This window comes from Balaenoptera borealis, assembly GCF_965194805.1.
Source record: "Balaenoptera borealis genome assembly, chromosome: 12".
Classification (NCBI taxonomy): Eukaryota; Metazoa; Chordata; class Mammalia; order Artiodactyla; family Balaenopteridae; genus Balaenoptera; species Balaenoptera borealis.
The window spans coordinates 84,568,096-84,589,642 of NC_138869.1; the positions used below are offsets into that span (position 1 = coordinate 84,568,096).

The following is a 21,547-nucleotide window of genomic DNA, read 5'->3' on the forward strand; positions in this document are numbered from 1 at the left end:
TCCGCGGCAGGGGGCATCTGCGCTGCGGCGTCCGGGGTCTCCAGCAGGGTCGACGCTCCGGTGCGCGCATAGTCCTCGGCTTCGGCGGGCCCCAGGCGTCCCTGCGCTCAGCGAGTCCCCGGCCGCCGCCCCAGCGCGCCGCGATCTGGCCCTCTGCCCTGCGAAAATGGCTGCCGTACGCCGGGCCCGCAGTTACTGCCGCTGCCTGGTCCGCTTCTCCGACCGAGAACTCTACTAAGTCCCGCTGCACCAGACGGCAGGAGTAGACACCGGACTCCCGGGGCACCTCCTTGCGGGGGCGGTGCCGAGGGGGCGCCGAGAGCCCCTCGGCCGCAGCCGGCCGGCCCGCCGGCATGGTAAAGCGCCGAGGAGCTCGGGCGGGCGGCGGGCGGCGGGCGGGACGGCCCGGGCCTGCGGGGAGCACCCGGGGAAGTGGAGAGGGGAAACGTGCGAGGGTTGGGGGCTGCACGGCTACCACCATCCTGGGGCCCTGGCCTGAGGGTGGCGGACAGTGCTAGGCCTGCCCGCTCCCCGGGGTTCCTTCCTGCCGAGCCCCCCAGCTGGGTCTCCAGGTGAGCAGAGCGGGTTTGCTGGACGGCCGAGAAAAATGCCTCTCGGCCTGCTGAGGGCATTGAACCAATCTCGTCCCTTTAATAAAAGCGAGCGTAGATTGAGGTGAGCCGTCGCAGCATCTGAAATCGGGAGGGAACCTTGGCAAGTGGAGACACTTGTTGATCGCCGCCCCCCCCCCTCAAAAGTCTGCCCACGGAGCCGCCGTTCTGACCCCTTAAGGAGTCCTGGGTTTAGGAGGCACCTGCTCCAGGACGCGGCAGTTCCTGGGGCAGGGTTTTGGCTGGCGGTCCTGGCGGCTTGGGGTTGGAGGGGTTTTGTCTCATTACGCGGCAGTGAGGGCCCAAGCAGCGTCAGTGCGGTCCAAATGGAGGAACTGAGCAAAGCTCCAGAAATTGACAAAGCAGATTCCATGGGGCTAGTGCGTGCTGGCATATGTAGTCTCTGACCCATGCTGCTTTGCTTTGGCTTCAAATAAATTGTCCATCCGAGAAACTAATCTCTGGCTAAAGTTGAGTGATTCAAGAGTGAAATGATACCAAACTCATTAGCTTATAGTAGACACCCAAGTGTTTATTGAATACACGAATGGTTGAATGAACTTATTTTATGAAGTCAATTTGGTGAATAGAAAAACACTAATTGACTATGCTTTTAAACTTTCAGAAATAGTTCTCTGACCAGGATTAAGCACTTAACTTTCTGTATTTCATTAGTCCCATGTGTAAAACAGTAAAAGGATGAACACATGAGCTACTATAGTGAAAGGTGATGTTAGGTCAAACTCAGTTATGAAAAACAAAGTGAAAATTTCTGGATGACAGCCGAAGACCTGCTTATTTCAAGTGGTATTTGAGTTGAAGAGCATAGTAAAACCCCAAATTTGATGGTTCTTGTTATTGTCATCATACTGTCAAAATCAAAGTCTTAGTGGATGAGAGCTCTGTAAACACAGCTCAGGGGAGAAGAAAGATGCTGTCTGTATTATAGGCTTCCTGTCTCCTTACCTCATCCTTGAGATACGCATTATATATCCTCATGGCATTTTATTTGTTAATTCATTTTGTTGAGCACTTATTATCAGCCTGGCATAGTGCCAGACCTCAGATCTTGATGCCGATGCACTAATTCTAGCGAAAGAGATGAAATCTCAATACAAGTCTTAAGTGCTGTGATACCAGCAGCACAAGTGTAATGGGAAAACAAAAGAGACAAGTGAAAGGATCAGAATTTGTTTCCTACTGGGATAATCCCTGAGCTGAATCTTGAAGGATGAGTACCAGTAGCCAAGTGAGGAGGAAGAGGATGCAGGCATTCCAGATGCAGAGAGCAAGCAGCGTGTGCAAAAGCGCGGGGCTGGAGAGAGCAGGGGGAGCTCTTGAAGTCAGTTTGGTGGGGCTGCTGGGCTAGAGGTAGAGGCTGAATTACTGAGATACCCCAGGGACCAAGGTCCCCTTCCATTAGCTGTCCTTAGAGTTTATAGTAATAAAGCAGACCCTTATTTGAGAAGAGAGAGAAATACACTTCTTAGATCTGTAAAGTCAAACCCTTTTATTGTGTAGTTTCCCATTACTGATGATCTGAGTAGGAAACGCTCTCAGCTTAAAGAGACTTAAAAAAATGTATTTGACAGTGCGTTACTGCTCACATTTTCCAGTTTTCTGGAAAATTATCCGAGGCTCAGCCTTTCTCATTTATTTCTTCACTCATTTAGCCTTTCCAGGGTGCCAAGCACTTTACCATGTACTAACTAGTTCTGCGTCTTACAGGCACCTCTGTTGTAAGTCTGGTTGCCAGAGATAAGATAGGAAGCCAGGCTTGTTTGTGTTGTGCTGTGAAGTAGTGCAAGGATATCTGGTTGCGGTGCTCAAAGATAGGTGTTAATACAGACATTTTAGTCCTGGGAACAAATTACAACCCAAATTGGCAATTGTAAAACTTACCATGTTTGGAATGAGTGAAATTAAATAGGTTTTATTATTTTTATTTCTAACTAACCTTCAAAGTCACTTCCCTGATTGCCACATTTCTTTATAGGACTGAACACTTGAAGTGTTGAGCAAGTCTTATTTGCTAATAGGTGTGTTAGGTAATAGACCGCACCTAGGCAACATTTCGTTTTCACTGGAACATAGGATCCAGTTTTATTTAGCAAACATTTATGGAGAATAAAAGGATAAAATGGAAGGAAACTGACCTGAGGCTTCTATTAAGTCCCAAGCCGTGCACAGTAGTTCCAGCCCAGCTTTATTCCACTTTAAGTCAATCCAATATATGAAAATCTGGATTTATAAAAAAAAATAAAATGGAAGGAGCTTCTTTACAAAAACCTTCACTCTTACATGTCTTTGATTTGAATGAGCTTTTCTAGTACATTTAAAATATTATTAGACTAAAGTCATTTGCACATTAATAACATTCCAGTTTGTGTAAAGAAAGGACAACCATATATGGACTATATATGGTCTTAAGAGATCCATGAAACAAAAACTATTTGAACTCTGTACCACCAACTGTTATTTTCTGAAGCAAAGTTGTTCTTTTTAACCACCTACCAAAACATTTTAAGCTGGAGCCCAGTGAAGTTGTTTATTCTACAGTATTAAAAAATAGAAGTATCAGATTTTTCTGACTGGAATCATTTAACTTACCTGTGAAGAAGATACTTAGAGAGAGGCAGCTCTGTGTTTCACTGGGCAGGTAGCTGAATAGGAGGTGTAGGTTACCGAGGGAAACCGTGTTTGCTTATTCCTGAGCATTGTTTGCTTTCCCCCACTCAGGCAGAAGCTGAGGAAGATTGTCATCCCGACGACGCTGTCAGGGCAGGAGATGATGATGAAAACGAATGCCCTGCTGAGACAGATTTGCAGGCATGTTTCTTCATTTGTGCATTTAGTTCTTATTCTGTTGCTTTCCATACATAAGAGGAGTTGGTCATAATTATGAAGATTCATAGGTTCTTATTTGCATTGAATGTAGCTGTATGTTCATACCGGTTTTTGGAATACTTCAGTTATACCTATGTTGTAGATTTCTTTTTCTGTAAAAAGGAATATCAGTAATTGCTGCTGTGTAATTCAATATGTGGGTTTAAAGTGTTCAAACCAAGGCATAAGCATGACTAAAACCCATCACCTTAAAGAAGAAGATTGACAGATTTGACCACCTAAAAGTTTAAAACCTATATATGGCAAAAGACCTCCTAAATCAATAGAAATAATTAACTGGAAAAACTATTTACCGTCTAGGGGAAGAGGATTAATATCTCTGATATAGATGTAACATCCTTATAAAAGTAGTAAGAACATAGAATAGAATGATAGGAATGGACAACTAATGGAAAAAATTAATATAAATATTTATGAAACATTAGAAGAGATAATCAGCCTCACTAATAATTTTTTTAAAATACAAATTAAATCAGCAAAGAATTTAAAAAAAAAAAAAAAAAAGATCAGATTAGCGAATAAAGCCTATTGCTGTCCAGGCTCTGAGAACACTCACGCAGTATACATGAAAGCATAAGTTGCTACAGCTTTTTTGGGGGGAAGATTAGCAATATGGATCAAAATGAAAAACACACATTCCCTTTGAACCAGCAATCCTACTTCTAGGAAATTAATCCTAAGGAAATAATAGGGGAAGTGAGTAAATATACACATACAAAAATGTTTATTGTAGCATTGTTTATATGGAAAAATGGAGTACAACCTAAATATCCAACACTTGTGTTAAGTAATGATGCATCCATACAGTGAAATATTCTGCAGCCGTTTTAATCTTTATAATACTTGTGCCTTTGGAGTGCACCATCTAGTAGACATTAAAAGTGCTGCTAAGACTTCCCTGGCGGTCCAGTGGTTATTAAGACTCCGCGCTTCCAATGCAGGGGGCTCGGGTTCGATCCCTGGTTGGGGAGCTAAGATCCCACATGTTTAAGTCAGAGGTATATGTGTTACATTCGAAATAGGAAGGTGGGAGTCAAAGCAGTGTGAAGAATGTAGAGAAAAATTATTAAAAGCTTTCATGTTTTAAATCTGTACTTTTTTTAAAAAAAGCCAGCACTAATATATACAATCCAGTTACCAATGGCCTTCTTTTGGGGGAAGGGCATCCCAGGTTGGGTTCCCAGAAAGCAGACTCCGAGGTGGATGTAAGAGGTTTATTAAGCAGTGCTCTTGGGGTCAGCACCTGTGCCAGGGAGGCAGGGAGCAAAGCCGGAGTGGGTTGGGGGAGCTGGACTGCTCTGCGGTCTCGGTGGACCAGCTCAGTTAATCCTGCGGAAGTTCTGAGGACTTCCTCAGAGCGGGGGAAGAATGACCTTTCAGAGCAGGGTCTTTGATCACTCTTGTTGATCAGTGGTTGGGTGGGGAGCACCTGGGAAGGGGTGTGGTCTCCCTGAGGCCCTGCCGCAGGGCGAGGGCTGAGGGCTGTTCTTCTGTGGCACTCCCAGCAGTTCCTAATGGGGGGGTCTGGGCAGCACAGCAGGGCCCGCCACAGAGGGGGTTTCACTTTTTCTATGTTTAGATTCTTTTTAATGATATGTATTAGAAAAAATAATTTCTTTTAAAAAAGAGAAAGGTTGGGCTTCCCTGGTGGCGCAATGGTTGAGAATCTGCCTGCCAATGCAGGGGACACGGGTTCGAGCCCCGGTCTGGGAAGATCCCACATGCCGCGGAGCAACTGGGCCCGTGAGCCACAATTGCTGAGCCTGCGCGTCTGGAGCCTGTGCTCCGCAGCGGGAGAGGCCGCGACAGTGAGAGGCCCGCGCACCGCGATGAGGAGTGGCCCCCGCTTGCCGCAACTAGAGAAAGCCCTCGCACGGAAACGAAGACCCAACACAGCCATAAATAAATATATATAAACCCAAAGTTAAAAAAAAAAAAAAAAAAGAGAAAGGTTATTAAAAGACTTGGGGCTCACATACAGAATTTTGAGGTGATGTATTCCAAGGGAAGAAATGTTTGAAAGCATCTAAGTTCAGTCCCTAAGTGATGGCTTGTATTTTCGATTCCAATTAAAATTTGATTTTCTCATACCATTAGATTTCTCCTGTATAGAGAATCTTATTTTAGGCAGAATTTCACGATTTCTTCAAAGTCTTTTTTTTTTTTTTTATAAATTTATTTATTTTTATTTTTATTTTATTTTTGGCTGCGTTGGGTCTTCGTTGCTGCATGCGGGCTTTCTCTAGTTGCGGCAAGCGGGGGCTACTCTTCGTTGCGGTGCGCGGGCTTCTCATTGCGGTGGCCTCTCTTTGTTGCGGAGCACGGGCTCTAGGCACACGGGCTTCAGTAGTTGCAGCACGTGGGCTTCAGTAGTTGTGGCTCACAGGCTCTAGAGCGCAGGCTCAGTAGTTGTGGCACACGGGCTTAGTTGCTCCACGGCATGTGGGATCTTCCCGGACCAAGGCTCGAACCTGTGTTCCCTGCATTGGCAGGCAGATTCTTAACCACTGCGCCACCAGGGAAGTCCCTCTTCAAAGTCTTAAGCAAAAAATTATCTTGGAAGATAACAGGTATTTAATGGTAGTATTCAGTAATTTATTAATTTAAAGACAGTGTTTTCTCATCTTAGCATATGTATATGTGTGGACACCGGTGTTGGACCTATTGACAGATTGTTCCAGAGTTGAGCTCCTCTTCCTTGGTGGGTCCTGAAACATTCTTCTCCCCTCAGGCACAACTCCAGAGGTTCCGAGCTCAGTGGATGTTTGAACTTGCCCCAGGTGGAGGCTCGAGCAATTTAGAATCTCGACCTTGGAGAGCAACGAGAGGCTCTTCACTGAGAGCAGCGGACACCAGAGGAAAGCAGGAGCTGGCAAAAGAAGAAAAGTTAAGTGTTATGGGCGTTGTACCTGGAAAGATGGTGACACGTGTGCCAGGGTATCCATCCCTCACCACTTTTTGTAGGTCTTTGGATGATACATTACTCCTTCTTTCCTACAGTTATACAGTCTTGCCGGAACTCTTTGGTAATATACACCCCTGAGATTCACCTGGTCTAAAAGATAGATGCCTCTGAATCTGTTAACAGAAGCCCGAAGGGGGAAAAAATTGGTTCAAATGTTAACACCTTCCCAAAGGTCATAATGCAATATTTTGTTATATTTTGAGTTGAACAGATTTATAGTGATGCAGTAATTACTTCCTTATCCTGGAAAATTTTGAATGCTTTCTAATGGTTCACCTCTTTCCGTGTGCTTGTTCACACAAAGTACACACAGCCCACCATTTCAGTTTTCACAACATTTGTCCCTCGGTGTCCGTGGATGCTCACCTTCCTTGTATGAAATGGTGCAGCATTTGCGTATAACCACGCACATCCTCCAGTATACTTTAAATCATCTCTAGATTACTTATAATACCTAGTACAGTGTAAATGCTCTGTAAATAGTTGTAAGTACAGTGTAAATGCTGAGTAAATAGTTACCAGTGCGCAGCAAATTCAAGTCTTGCTTTTCAGAACTTTGTGGAATTCTTTTCAAATATTTTTGATCTGCAGTTGGTTGAATCCGAGGATGCAGAGAGCAGGGACGTGGAGAGCTGACTGTATCCTGTTACTCCACAGGGGTTGTCATCTTCATACCATCAGACCCAAGTTTTTCCTTCCAAAAATTTGCCGTTTAATAATCACTAAAAACTTCCATATTTGTTTTGTTTCATTTTAATTTTGAAATAATCACAGATTCATAGCACAGGGGAGTCCTGTGCACCCTTCCCGTCCTCCCTTGACGGTGACATCTTCCATAGCTAGACTTCTAGGAAGTAGACCTTGGTACGGTCCACAGAGCTTATTCAGGTTTCCAAGCACTTCACTGTGTGTATATGTATAAATAGTTCTCTGCAATTAGCCGTGTAGCTTCATGTAACCACCACCACAATCAAGATACAGAGCTGTTTTGTCACCACAAGGCTCCCTCTTGCTACCTTGATAGTTATACGCTCTCTTCCCCACCTCCTCCCCAGCCATTCCTAACTACTGGCAACCCCTACTCTGGCCTCCATTTCTATAATTTTGATGTTCAAAAAGTGTTGTTTAATTCCTTTGAGGTCCAGCCCAGTTGTTGTGTGTGTCAGTAGTTTGTTGCTTTTTACCGCTCATTGTCGTGTTGCATGGTGTTCACGTACCCCACTTTGTTTGACCACTCACCTGTCGAGGGACATTTGGGTTTTTTCCAGTTTGGGGCTATTATTACTAGAACTGCTATGAATATTCATATGCAGGTTTTTGCATGAACATGAGTTTTCATCCCTCTGGCCTAAGAGTGCAATTGCTAAGTTGTACGGTAAGTGCATGTTTGATTAAAAGAAACTGCAAACTGTTTTCCAGAGCGTCTGCACCATTTTATGTTCCCTCCAGCAGTGTATGAGTGATCCAGTGTGTCCACATCCCCATCACCATTTAGAGTTGTCATGACTTTTAAATTTTAGCCATTCTGATAGGTGTGTAGTGATACCTCCTTGTGATTTTAATTTGTATCTCCCTAATGGCTAATGATGTTGAATACCTTTCCATGTGCTGTTTCCCATCTTTATATGCCCCTCCGTGAAATACCTGTTTGTCTTTTCTGATTGGATTGCTCATGTTTTTACTGTTGGGTTTTGAGGGTTCTTTATGTATTCCAAATACAAGTCCTTTGTTGAATATGTGGCTTGTAAATTCTTTCACTTTGTAGCTTGTCTTTTCATCCTCTTAACAGGGAATTTCACAGAGCAAAAGTTTTAGTTTTGATGAGGTTTAATTTATCAGTTTTTCCTTTTATAGACTGTGCTTTTGGTGTCAAGTATAAGAACTCCTCGCCCAAGTCTCCCAGATTTTCTTTCTTTTTTTTTCTAAAAGTTTTTAAAGTTTCACTTTTAAGTCCTTGATCCATTTTCGAGTCACTTTTTATGTAAGCTGTGAAGTTGAGGTTGACATTCATTGTTTTGCCTGTGGATGTCTAACTGTTGTAGCACCATTTGTTGAAAAGGCTGTCCTTCTACCACCCACACTCAGTTTTAGTACAGATTTTCAGAAATTGTTTTTCACTGTTTATTTTTATAGGCTCGAGAACTCTTCCTAAAAGCAGTAGAAGAAGAACAAAATGGAGCTCTCTATGAAGGTAAAAACTCAGGTCCCAGGATCATCTTGTCTTGACAGTTTTGAATAAGAACTCTTCGCTATTCACCAATTTTTTTTAAAATAGAGTATATTTATACAGAACATCAGTCTCTATATTTGAAATTGATTTTTAAAAAATAAAAATTGTATTTGTATATAACCTGTCTCTTTCCAAAAAATATTGCTGAGAAACATCATCATATTGGTAGGATTAGTAAAATAACCTTTTTCTACATTTAGGGTTTAGTATTTATTCTTCATTATTAAAGTCTTAAAAATACTGTTGCTTATTGAAAAATAGCGGGATATGCTATTGAAAAAATAGGATATGCTCCTTTTATAGGTGAACGTTATTTCAGAGGAGGAGACTGTAAAGGATAGATGAAGGAACATGTACATGCTTTCTAAATTCTAATGTACATTTTAGAGAAGGAATACTCTTCAGCCTTAATTGTCTCTTTTATTAGGCCAGTAGAAATGTGTAAGTAAACCAAGTGGTGGGGCTGTTTACCAGATTAGGTTTGTAATTAGCCTTTCATTTCCTGATAGAAAAGCTGTTAATTGGGGCATGGAAAAAAATGCTAGCACTTGAGTGGTTTGAAAATGCCCCCCAAATAACATTTTCAAAATTACCGCATTTATTTGCAAGTTTCTTCTAGGGGTTTTTTCACTCTGGGATATGAAAAGGGCCCAAATGGTGATATCCCGCCACGGTCTTTATTAGCCTGTGAGATTCCTGTCTCCACGTAGTTTGCAGTCACTCACCCAGAGTAGCAGAACATGGCAGAGTGGACTGAACTGAACGGACTTCATCTGTGGGGAAGGAACTAGTCGGCTTCTGCAGCCCCAGGTTCTGTGCTGTGTCTCTGTGGGACAGACCGCTCAGTGTTCTAGCTCTAAACCACCTGGCCAGCAGATTTATTTAAAAACAGGTTTTAAGAGGCAGCTGGACTAAAGGAAGTTGGATTTGAAGAATAAATTCCAAAAAACCCTTCTCCTTATTCTACTCAGGAGGAAACATTTGATTTTCCTCAACTCTGCATCCTAGAAAGAAGTTTGCTTAAAGGTGTTTTTGTTGGGGCTGCAGCAGTGGCATTTTCAAAGCACAGAGAATGACAGCCACATATAAGATCATTTCTGACAATATGTGAGAGGCAGAGGGAAAAGATGGGCTAAAAGATAAGAGTAAAATGCAACATCTTAAGTTTCTATAATGTGAGAGCTTTAGAAAAAGATTATTTCTGACTAGTAGGGTTTGGAAATAAGTTTGCTCACTGCTACTGTTGCATGTAGAAAAAGGGAATTTGGCTGTTTATAAAGAAAGTTACCGAATTAAACCACAGTTAGGGTAATCAAAGGAAATGACAAAAATGTTTGGTCATAGCTAATTTAGCTTTATTTTTTCTTTTAGCCATCAAGTTTTATCGTAGGGCTATGCAACTTGTACCTGATATAGAGTTCAAGATTACTTATACCCGGTCTCCAGATGGTGATGGCGTTGGAAACAGCTAGTGCGTACATAATTTGATAGACAGTAATATATAGAGTTTGTTAAAGTTAAGCGTCTTTGCCCTGTTGACTCTTAACATGATAATGATAAGAAGACGGTGCTAATTCTGTTGTTATATAGTCTTTAGTATAAAGACTTGTTTATAAAGTTGTAGAAATTTTTTAATTAGGGAAATTTTAAGAGTAAAATATAGAAATGCATATTTTAAACAGATGTAACAAAAATTAGGTGATGAAAGAGGTTTTTTTTTTTTAATAAAAGCGATGATTACTGAAAGTAAATTAAAGGACACATTTCAACCTTCTGAAACCTATAAAGTCAAAACTAGTAAAACATGATCAGGACAAGCCTGAAAAATGTTAATGGTTGAAATTGGGTACATAGTGTTTTATTACGCTAGTCTTTCTCCTTTTGTATCCGTTTGAAACGATACATCTTTTAAAAGACTTTTTATTAGGAAAATGCTGGACTCTAAGGAGACTTTGTTGTAGATGGAATACTGTTAAGACTGTAACATTTGTTTAAAAACACGGGGGCCGGACATAAGCGCTCCTAAGAGAAACCGTGTTTCATCGTCGTAGCACAGATGCCATTGGCATCACGGGCGTGGTGTAGCACTGACTGTTTATATGGACAGAGACCAGGAGAACATATTTTTAAGCCAATACTTTTGAAGCTGTGTGTAAAACAGTTATAAAATTGTATTGGCTTAACCCTTCTCTCTCCCAAAGCGAAGGGAGTCTGTCCCCACAAGAGGATGTCAGGTTTAAAATGAGCGGTACATAGAAAAATAGAATTTTGGTGATGAGATATTATATTACTTCTGCCATGAAACAATTAAGAGGTTACCTTTATCGATAACAACGTTGATTGCCAGTGCTGTTTAACTGCTTATAGTATTAACACTTAAGCTTTGGCTAAGCCATATTAAAAAAATCCTGATGAAGTCAGCATTTATTGTCTGTTTGGGGCTGATAATATTGTTCACTAAATTAGATATATAATAATGTGAGGTAGTTCATACTCAAAAGGACTCATTTGGGCTTTTTCTAAACCTTCTTTAAATTTGGGTAGAGTTCTTTAGACCCAGCTCTTAGCCAGTTGTATAAATAGACGCCAAGTGCTGTTAAGAAAGGTTGTATTAAAACGTTAAAGAAACATTTCTTTCTCTCCCGTCCTGTTACACTAACCCAGATGCTATGAAAGTTCTTTAAGGGTACGGTTTATTTTCTTATCAGACTTAACAGGCCCTAAAAGCCTCTGCTGTTTTTTTTGCCTTCTGTAAAAAGCTGGTAGCACAGCCCTGCAGTCCGACTAGCCTCAGCCGCATGTGCCCTTTGTTGTCTTATAATAAGCCCATCCTGGTTTTCTAACTTCATCCTCATCCAACCTTTTTGTAAGTCTGATCATTTTTAAGGTTACTGTTAGCGAAAATGGAAAGCTATATATTTTTCTAGAACCCTATGTATTTGTTTATACTGATAAATTATTTGTGGACCCTGCTTTTTAAAATTACATATTTTCCTCTCTAAAGGTAGGGTGATAAGGCACATACGTTAGAAAACCCTTGGTAAGTAAGCACCTCAGATAACATTTGTATATTTTATTTTTATCCAGTTACAATGGATTATGGTCACTTAAAAGGATATATTTACGTAAGATTTTAAAAAATCATTTGAAAGTATCTTTTTACTAATTCATGAAATCTCTATTTACCATAAAACTAATTAATTAAATCTCACCACCTGTATCCAAAAATTCTAATTCTTTCTCTGTGGGAATTAAAATTGCTGAAGCTTTTTTCTTCAAAAAGTTGGTATGGTACTCCTTTGCAAGGCAGGGTAACCATTTATCATATAAAAAAAAAAAAGAAGTAGTAAGAAGTTTGCTTTTAGTTGACTTTTTCTAAAGCAGATTTTGAAAGTACTGTGGAAAATCATTTTCTAAGCGGTGGCACTGCGTTCACTCACCTCCCTTCTTTTCTCAGCATCGAAGATACTGATGATGACAGCAAGATGGCAGACCTCCTGTCCTGCTTCCAGCAGCAGCTCACGTTTCCGGAGTCTGTGCTCAAACTGTGTCAGCCCGAACTTGAGAGCAGTCAGACTCACATATCAGGTGTGACTTCATGGTTGTTATAACTCAGTGAGAACTACTTTACCTTAGATTTACGTTTTCCAAACTTACAAGGTCAGATAGCTTGTCAGACAGTTGCTCTAGTTCGAAGTATGGTGGGCGATCTGATTGTAATTAATTTGTGCATACTGATAAGCTCTTCAAGATCCGAAGTACAGTGGAGTTTGTAGCACAGTCGTTAAAGGGTGCCGTTCTTTTTCCAGTGATGCTCTGCGAGGTGCATGTGTGAGTTGGGGCGGCCCTCAGAGAACTGGGGGAACGCTGGCATCATCAGGCACTTCAGCCGAGTTGGGCGGTAGTCCTGAGATGGATGGGCTGAATGTTCACAAATTGATGGGTTTTTTTTCTTTTCATATGTTAAATGTTGTTTAATTAGCTATGGGACTTCCCAGAGGAGGACAATTGAAAATTTCCAAGGAGATGGAAATAATTTTTTAATGTTAACAAGTGCATACGCACGCATACATACTAGACTATTTTTCTAACATATCTATTTTTGTGTATCTTGATGATGAAATGATCTTCCAAGGGAAAGGGGTACTTCATAAAAATACATTCGGATCTGTTCAGTACTGAAAAAACAAAGATATTTTGTGTCTTGATGTTAGGAACCATTATTACTTCTGGGTAGTTAAATATACTTGTGCTGTAGCTCTGAGCAGTACTGAAGGTGCGGTTTATAAAATTTAAGGAATACATAAAGATATCTGCATGGAGAACGTGACAGCAGAGTGATGTATAGGAAGGAGAATCACTGAGAGGATAGTTTCCTTTGCAGCGCTGCCAATGGAGGTCCTGATGTACATCTTCCGATGGGTGGTATCGAGCGACCTGGACCTCAGATCGTTAGAGCAGTTGTCACAGGTGTGCAGAGGATTCTATATCTGTGCCAGGTACTTACTGTTTTTTTTTTTTAAGCAACTCTGGCAGTGGTGAAAAACATATCAACAAAGTGAAAAGACAACCAATGGACTGGGAAAAAATATTTGCAAACCATATATCTGATAGGAGGTTGATATCCAAAATGTATAAAGAACTCATACAACTGAATTGCATAAAACCCCAAATCTAATTAAAAAATGGGCAAAGGACCTGAATAGATGTTTTCCCAAAGAAGATATACAAATGGCCAACAGGTACATGAAAAGTTGCTCAGCATCATTAGTCATTAGGGAAATGCAAATCAAAACCACAGTGAGATATTAGCTCTTGCCTGTTTGAATGGCCATCATCAAAAAGACAAGGTAAATGTGGATGTAGAGAAAGGGAACCCTTTCGCACTGTTGGTGGGATTATGAATTGGTATAGCTACTATGGAAAACAATATGGAGGTTCTTCAAAAAATTAAAAATAGATCTACCATATGATCCAGCAGTTCCACTTCTGAATATATATCCAAAGGAAACAAAAACACTAACTCTGAAACATATCTGCACCCCATGTTCATAGAAGCATTATTTACAATAGCCAAGACATGGAAGCAACCTAAGTGTCTGTGGATAGATGAATGGATAAAGAACATGTGGTATATATAAACAATGGAATATTATTGAGCCATGAAAAATGCAGAAATCCTACCATTTGTGACAACATGGATGGACTCTAAAGCCATTATGTTAGGTGAAATAAGAGAAAGACAAATGCTGTATGATCTTACTTACATGTGGCGTCTACATAGAAAAGGAGAATAGACTTGTGGTTACCAGAGGTGGGGGAGGGAGGAAGGTGGTCAAAAGGTACAAATAAGTACTAGGGATGTAATGTACAACATGATGACTATGGTTACCATCGCCATACGATAGAGAGTTGTTAAGAGAGTAGACCCTAGGAGTTCTCATCGCAGGAGACCTTTTCTTTTTATTGTATCTGTATGAGATGATGGATGTTCACTAAACCTATTGTGGTTTATTTCACAATAGATGTAAATCAGACCATTGTGCTGTACACCTTACATTTTTACAGTGATGTGTGTCAAATATTTTTCAGTAAAATTGGGAAAAGAGTTATACTTTTAAAATCTGGTTATGTGAAGAATAATCATAGTTTAGTGTAACTTTATTTAGGACAGGTAATCCTTTATGAATGTCTTATGTAAAAATAAATACTTTACCCTTAGCATCTAGAACTTTTTTATAACTTTATGTAGTTCTTAAAATTCAGATGCATTGTTTTTAAATAACCTGATTTCATTTGGAATCTTGTGTTTTGGGTAAAACATTTGAATTACTTTAAAGCCTTTGGGGTTTTTTTGGTGATTCTGTGTGCATTCCTGTTTAACAAGTACCTATCAAGCACCTAGTGGATTGACCCAGCCTTTTGAAATTGGGGTCTCTAGCACTGTTATTCCATTAACTTTTCTTTTAATTACACATGAGAAAACAAAAAGGGAATTAAGAAAATAAATTTTCAGGGGTAGGATAAAACTTGGTTATAAAAGTATTCGTTAAAAGAAAAAAACTTAAATACGTTGCAATGTAAATTTGGGGGGTTTATCTCTTTTTGCAGTCTGGCTTCAATATAAGTAATTCCTACATCTTTAAAACTGAATGTTTTCAGTTAAAGATGGCGTTAAAATTATTGAGTCGTATTAGAACCATGTCAGTTGCTTCGCTTTTTGCAGTAATCCCATGACAAAGTCTTGTTAGGGTTAGGGTTGGTGCTCTCTTCAAAACTGATCTCCAGTCTGACCGTTTCACTGTTTCTCCAAGTACCATTCTGGCTCAGCCACCATTAGGCCTGGTCTGGATTATGGCATTGGCATCCTGTGTGGTCTCTGGGCTTCCGCTCTTACACACCGGGAGCACATTCTCCGTAGACCACCAGAGTCATCTTTTAAAAGCATCAGTCATGCTCAGAACCCTCCAGTGGCCTTCACTTCACTCAAAGGGCCACTCCCGCCTGTAGACCACTACGCCACCTGCCCCTGACCGCCTCTCCACGCACGTAGTCTGCACTTCACCCAGTCACTTTGCTGCAGCCACGTGATCCTGCTTGCTCCTTGTTGAACGCGCTGGCCACACTCCAGCCCTTGGGCCTTGCATGCTGTGGCTTCTGCCAGGATACCCTTCCTCGTCACCGTAGACACCTGCCCAGAAAAAAATAGGCTCTGTTTCCTCACCACCATCGCCCTTGTCCTTTTACTCTGCTTTGTTTCTTTTCGTACTGAGCACACTACCTAAAACTTTTCTCTCGTTTTCTTCTTTTTTGTTTGCTTTCCCTGTAAAAGAGCAGAGCCTTTGCCCTGTCCATCAGTCTATCCCCAGTGCCCAGGACAGTCAGTGCCTGGCCGGCACTCAACCAATATTGCCGAATAGAAGATGGCTGGTGGCAGGAATGCTTCTCGTGTCTGAGTGCGGATAGGGACTCACCTGTTATATGTATTGATGTTGTGCTTTTATTACCTAGAGACCCTGAAATATGGCGTTTGGCCTGCTTGAAAGTTTGGGGCAGAAGCTGTATTAAACTTGTTGCATATACATCCTGGAGAGAGATGTTTTTAGAAAGGCCACGTGTTCGGTTTGATGGTAAGTTGAACCCTTTAGAGCAATGGTGACCTGTTGTGCTGATTTTGAGAAATACACAGTCTTTATTTTCTGTAACAGAGCTGAGTACTATAAGTATATTTAAAGGAAACCACAATAAAAACAAAGCTGGAAACATGTTACATGGTTGTAAAAGTTTTTTATTATGTTCTTTTTAAAAAACCTGTTTCTTTTTATAGGAGTGTATATCAGTAAAACCACATATATTCGTCAAGGGGAACAGTCTCTTGATGGTTTCTATAGAGCCTGGCACCAAGTGGAATATTACAGGTACAACTGTAGTAAACTGAGTGAGTGAAAAATTCTCTCTCTCCAAGTATTGGTTCGTTAGTTATTGGGCATCTGTTCTTTGTGGCTTTTGCATTTATCCACAAAATGGCCCTCGGTATTTTCATCCAGTGTTATAACAGGAACTGCACTCAAAGAACCAGTAGGTTAAGATAAATCAGTTAATTCCTCCTGGCCTCTAAACCTAAGAATTACTATAAAGTAATTTTAGAGCTCCTCCTTGTCTTCTGCCTTGTCAGATAGCTTGTGCTGTTATTCAGGCTTATTGTTCACCAGATACTAGTGTCACTGAGAAACGAGTAGGCTGTGGTAACTGCTCTGTAATAGCATTGGGCCTCACTTTTGTTTGACATTAGTTAGTGCTTTAGGGAAAAACACACAGATGCTTTGGTTCTCTTCTGTTGGCCTCACAGGTCATGTTTGTGTCAGTGATGTTTCGCCAGTTCTTTGGTCCATGGTATTTCCATTTTGGTTTCACAGCTATGAATAAATAGGTTTCGGTACCAGTAAATAAGGATGTGTTTTATATTTGCATGTGGTGTTTTGGTGTTTTCCCTGTTCCACAGGTACATAAGGTTCTTCCCAGATGGCCACGTGATGATGCTGACCACCCCTGAGGAGCCCCAGTCCATTGTTCCGCGTTTAAGAACCAGGAATACCAGGTAGTGTCTTTCTGTAGTTTTCTATCCTGTCCACATTTTAGGTGGTAACTTGCAGATTATGTAACACAATACTGGATTAAAGAAGCAGTCTTCTGGGGCACTTGTGAAAAATACCAATCGCGGGAATTCCCTGGCAGTCCATTGGTTAGGACTTGGCAGTTTCACTGCTGAGGGCCCAGGTTCAATCCCTGGTTGGGGAACTAGGATCCCACAAGCTGTGTGCAGCATGGCTAAAAGGAAAAAAAAAAAAAAAAAACAACTGATCCCTGGGCCTCTCCCCAGTGATGTCCCTCAGTAGGTCTGGGGACTTGGAAACTAGGTTTACTCACATCCTAGCTGATTGTCTTCAGACAAGTTGAATAAACACTTCTAACTAACCCATTACTTTCTCGATTACTTAAATAAATACACGTTACTGATTAATAGATTTAAAGTGTTGGTTTTTTTAATTTTTAGAACTGATGCAATTCTACTGGGTCATTATCGCTTGTCACAAGATATAGACAATCAGACGAAAGTATTTGCTGTGATAACTAAGAAAAAAGAAGAAGTGAGTATGCAAGGTGGAATTGGCAGTTTTCTTTTAATTTCCTTACCCTGCTCATTCAAGCATTCTTGATGAGAAAGGTTAAAAAATACTGTTTCATAATTTATACAAAATGGGTGTTGACTTACAGCATATCTCTGAGGAGAGCTGGAGGGTTTCTATAATATGGTTATTTTTTATTGGATCAACTTATTTGTTCTTCTCCAAGTTTCCTTTTCTGGTCCAGGTTTTTTATGCATGAAAACATAAAGCCAAAGTAACTATTAGTTATTCCTGTGAAATAACTAGTACAGTTATATATGACTATGTTTTTTGCTTTTCTCATTTTGAATCCTAGGAGATTTTCTTCCTAAACGGACTCATAGAGATAATTCTTTCACAAGGATATTTTTAGAATTCCAGTTTGTACTGGAAATAAGCTGAAGTGAGATAATTTCCTTCTTCCTTTTCTTGCAAAAGGAAAAAAAAAAAATGCCGAGCAAATACGATGGCTGAATTATTACATTCCAGAGTATTTTAAATTCTCTTAACAGATTAAGGGGCTAATTTTTTCCACAACTTTTCTCCATGTGCCTTTTTTCAGTCATGGTTGAAAACGCTAATGTGTACTCAAGAAGTCAGTTGTGAGGTAGTTAGAATAAATACTTGCCTGGTGCTTTGATAATTAATATAGTTCTTGAATGAAGTTTCTCTTGTGTTAAACACCCCCCATCCCTCCCACCCCCAGCACCATGTATGGGAATAGTTAGGGCGGGTTTCATCTGTGAGTCCTGTGGCCCTTGGCTGTGGCTTCCCCGGCTCCCTCTGGCTCCCAGAATCGGGGGCAACAGTCTGAGGGGCAGAGTTGCTTGCTATCACTGTGACCTTGGCCGTGAGTTTCCTGAGGCCAGAGCTGGGGAGTCGTGAGGCCCTAGTTGTTTAGATTTTATCTAATAAGAGAGTTTAGGGACTCCCATGCTGACGACCAGTTTTCTCTGCAGAATATGACTCAGTGAAGCCGTGCGTAGTGGCTTCACACTTACAGAAGTGTGATTCCAGTGAACCTTGTCACATCTATTTCTCCGTTGACTATTTTACTGTTAACGCAAAGGATCAGTTATACTCAGTGCTTTTTCTGCAGCCTTCACCAGTTTATCACTTTCCCTCTTTAAACATTCCCAAGTGTTTTCGAGTAGAAGGAAATACTAGGCTTAGAGATGGGAGACAGGAGCTTTAGTTCGCATCTCTGACACTGGCCCTGGGCTGCCCGCCCTGGGTCCTCATCCTGTCGGCCATCACACGGCAACGATGCGGTCGCACGTCACCCCTGGGGTTGTTGTGACGACTGACTGAGATGGTGATGACGGAGGGAAGAGCCTTCTGCGTTTAGGGTCCTTCACGTATTTCCAGGCACTCACACACATTCTCAGTTGATAACCAAAAGAGCTGTTTACTCTGTGCAGATAGTATGTACCTTAACATGTTTCTGAGGTATTTACATATAGATGTAGCACCATCCGTCTCTCTGTCTCTGTGTCAGTGAAGTGAGGCCTCACTGTTGCTCATGCACCTCTTCTTTTACAGAAACCACTTGACTATAAATACAGATATTTTCGCCGTGTCCCTGTACAAGAAGCCGATCAGAATTTTCACGTGGGGCTTCAGCTGTGTTCCAGTGGCCACCAGAGGTTCAACAAACTCATCTGGATACATCATTCTTGTCATATTACTTACAAGTAGGCGAATGCAGTAAAAATCCCAGGGTTACAGACTAGATGTGTCCTTCCTGTTCAGCTGAGGGACTCAGATAGGGTTTGATTCCTCAGAGTTAACGTTCGATTACAAAGCAAAACCACAGCATAATAATCCCGCAAACCAAGGAAACGGCCAACTGGAAAAAAACTGACAGTGGACCAGGAAGTGGAGCATTCAGAGCTCCTGCCCATGGCCCATGGTAATGCGAGGGGGCCCCTACCCTGTGGGGTTGAGAGCAGCTTCCGTGCGTGGATGGTGCCTGGTCACTAAGCTGGCCGTGCGTGACTTCATTCATTGGCTTACTCAAGGCAGTTGTAAAGCACCAGACCTTTTTTCTTCTCCCATGTTTCAGTCTTATCATTTTTCACCTTATTTCCATTTGGTTTATCCCCAGGGATTATACCCAGATTTAAAATAAGTTGTAGTTAGGAAAGTAAGTCTGCTGAAAAGATTTCATGTGTTCCAAAGCCAAATCTATTAGTGGTTCCTATTTAAAGCTCTTTGTCCTATGAGTTAGGATTTACTTGTATGAAATAATTAATGAACAGATGAGAATGTGTGAGAAAGGAACAGTGCAGAAATGAGTAAAGTTAAAAAAAAGGAATTAGGAAAGTGAAATGTCAGTTCGTGTGGATACAGATGTTAGCTGTTGTTAGGTTTGAAAGAACACCGGTGTGTGCCCGAGGGTCTCCATGCCAGTCGAAATCAGAATTCTGAGAGGCAGGTTGTGAGGTCAGCTTCCATTAGCCTCCTTCACAGCCTCGACCACGTTGTTGAAAACTTCCTCTGTCACATTTCCATCTTATGAATAACTCTTCCCACTCATCTGGGAGGTCCTGACAGCTGAGAAAGAGCATTTTTCTCTCTTCTCATTCTTACCTACTGGTCCTATACTATCTTCTTTTTGCTTCTCTGAGTAATTTGTAAAGTGGAATCTTTTCTTTTTTTCTTTTCAAAGAAAGAAACCAAACCCAGAAGTAGGACCAAGCAAATGAAAAGCATCACATCTTAAGAGAAAAAAGTGACGTCATTTGTAACTGCTAATGATCACGTTGACTTCCTTATAATAATATCTATAAAGTCACTTGAATTTTATGTTTTTGTTTATTTCTCCTTTTTTGTTTTTAGGAGAAAATTAAAAGCTGTGGTAATATAACTCGTCACCTGCTTCCCCTCCAACCTGAAATTATGCTGTTGATCATGCAAATGTGAACTCATTAAATTCTCTTCTAGGATTATAATTCTTTCTAAAATACATTTTAACAAGAGCTTTACAAAGTCTATAGCCTTTGACTTAGAAATTCTGCTCTTAGGGATCTGTTTTGTTTTGCTCATATTCAAAAATATCACAGCATCATTTTTAATTGCCAAATATTGAAACAGCCTACATCTCCAACAAAAGGAGAATTAAGTAAATGTGGTATAAGCAGACAGTGAAATATTATGCAACCACAAAAATGGCTTCTGAAGAGTATTTAATGACGTGAGGAAATGCTTATGTCATAATGTTTAAAAAAGCAGGATGACAAGTAGAGTATGATCTCAGCAGTAAAGTTTGATAGCAAGGTTGAAGTGCCTGGAAGAAATGCTTCATGAGTCCGTATCTGGGTGATGGGATGATGAGTGATGTTTCTTTACATTTTTCTAAATTTTTCAAATTTTCTGTAATACACTATATTATTTAGAATTGACTGAGATGAATTAAATTTTAAAAAGGCTAAAGCCTAAAATAAGCTCCTCCCCCCCCCCCCCCCAAATAGGCAAGGATTTCAAATGAGTTGATAATCTCCTGGTAACGAGTGATTCTGTGCTTTCTCTCCAGATCAACTGGAGAGACTGCGGTCACAGCTTTCGAGATCGACAAGATGTACACACCCCTGCTGTTTGCCAGGGTGAGGAGCTACACTGCCTTCTCCGAGAGGCCCCTGTAGCCCTCACGTCCGCCCCTGCCACGATGCATGAATAAAAGTATATAGAGAAACAGAGCACCTAAGTTATAAATGTACATATATTATATATATATGGAATTGGAACTTATTTTACATTGTTGGAGTTCTTTCAAGAAGAGTATAAATTGATTATTTTTTTTATGTAAAGAGAGAGTTGATTCTTGGGGAGTTTGTTTTGGAATTATTATAAGTTACAGTACATTTATGTTGTGAAAAACCACATGAGATTTAAATCACGCCCTTTTTCAAGCAGATTTCTGAGCAGGTTCTGTCACATAGGTCATCTTCTGACTGATCAGCCCAGTATTTAAGTGCATCAGGGGAGCACCCCACGGGATCAGCATTTATTTCACGCGTGACATAGTGTCTTTCACTAAAGGCTCAAAATGTGAACACCTCTTCTGGATTTGTTTGAAACTTTGACCAATAAAGATCATAAATAAATGTTTCTTTCAAGAAAATATATTTGGACAGCCTTTTTAAAATGTCAGAATGATAAACAATCC

At 40.8% G+C, this 21,547-nt stretch overlaps 1 protein-coding gene across 2 annotated transcripts; it reads left to right on the top strand.

The window, feature by feature from the left end:
* Positions 1-21,502, top strand: FBXO9 (F-box protein 9). 2 transcript variants are annotated; one of them, XM_082346269.1, is made up of 13 exons: positions 1-356; positions 3,351-3,440; positions 6,250-6,403; positions 8,615-8,674; positions 10,085-10,184; positions 12,171-12,301; positions 13,086-13,212; positions 15,725-15,843; positions 16,041-16,131; positions 16,716-16,811; positions 17,268-17,361; positions 18,922-19,073; positions 20,915-21,502. In XM_082346269.1, exons 1-13 carry the CDS (start codon positions 354-356, stop codon positions 21,021-21,023), a joined length of 1,326 nt encoding a protein of 441 aa, XP_082202395.1. In that variant the 5' UTR covers positions 1-353; the 3' UTR covers positions 21,024-21,502. The 2 variants fall into 2 exon arrangements, with proteins under 2 accessions (XP_082202395.1, XP_082202396.1); XM_082346270.1 differs by having other exon boundaries at positions 3-356; positions 13,098-13,212.
* The last annotated feature ends 45 nt before the right edge of the window (positions 21,503-21,547 follow it).

Bases quoted from the DNA above. Each gene is read 5' to 3' on its own strand.
- FBXO9 (XM_082346269.1), top strand. The intron at 6,404-8,614 runs AGTTAAGTGTTA...GTTTATTTTTAT, and splicing joins GGAGCTGGCAAAAGAAGAAA to AGGCTCGAGAACTCTTCCTA. The intron at 19,074-20,914 runs GTAGGCGAATGC...CTTTCTCTCCAG, and splicing joins TCTTGTCATATTACTTACAA to ATCAACTGGAGAGACTGCGG.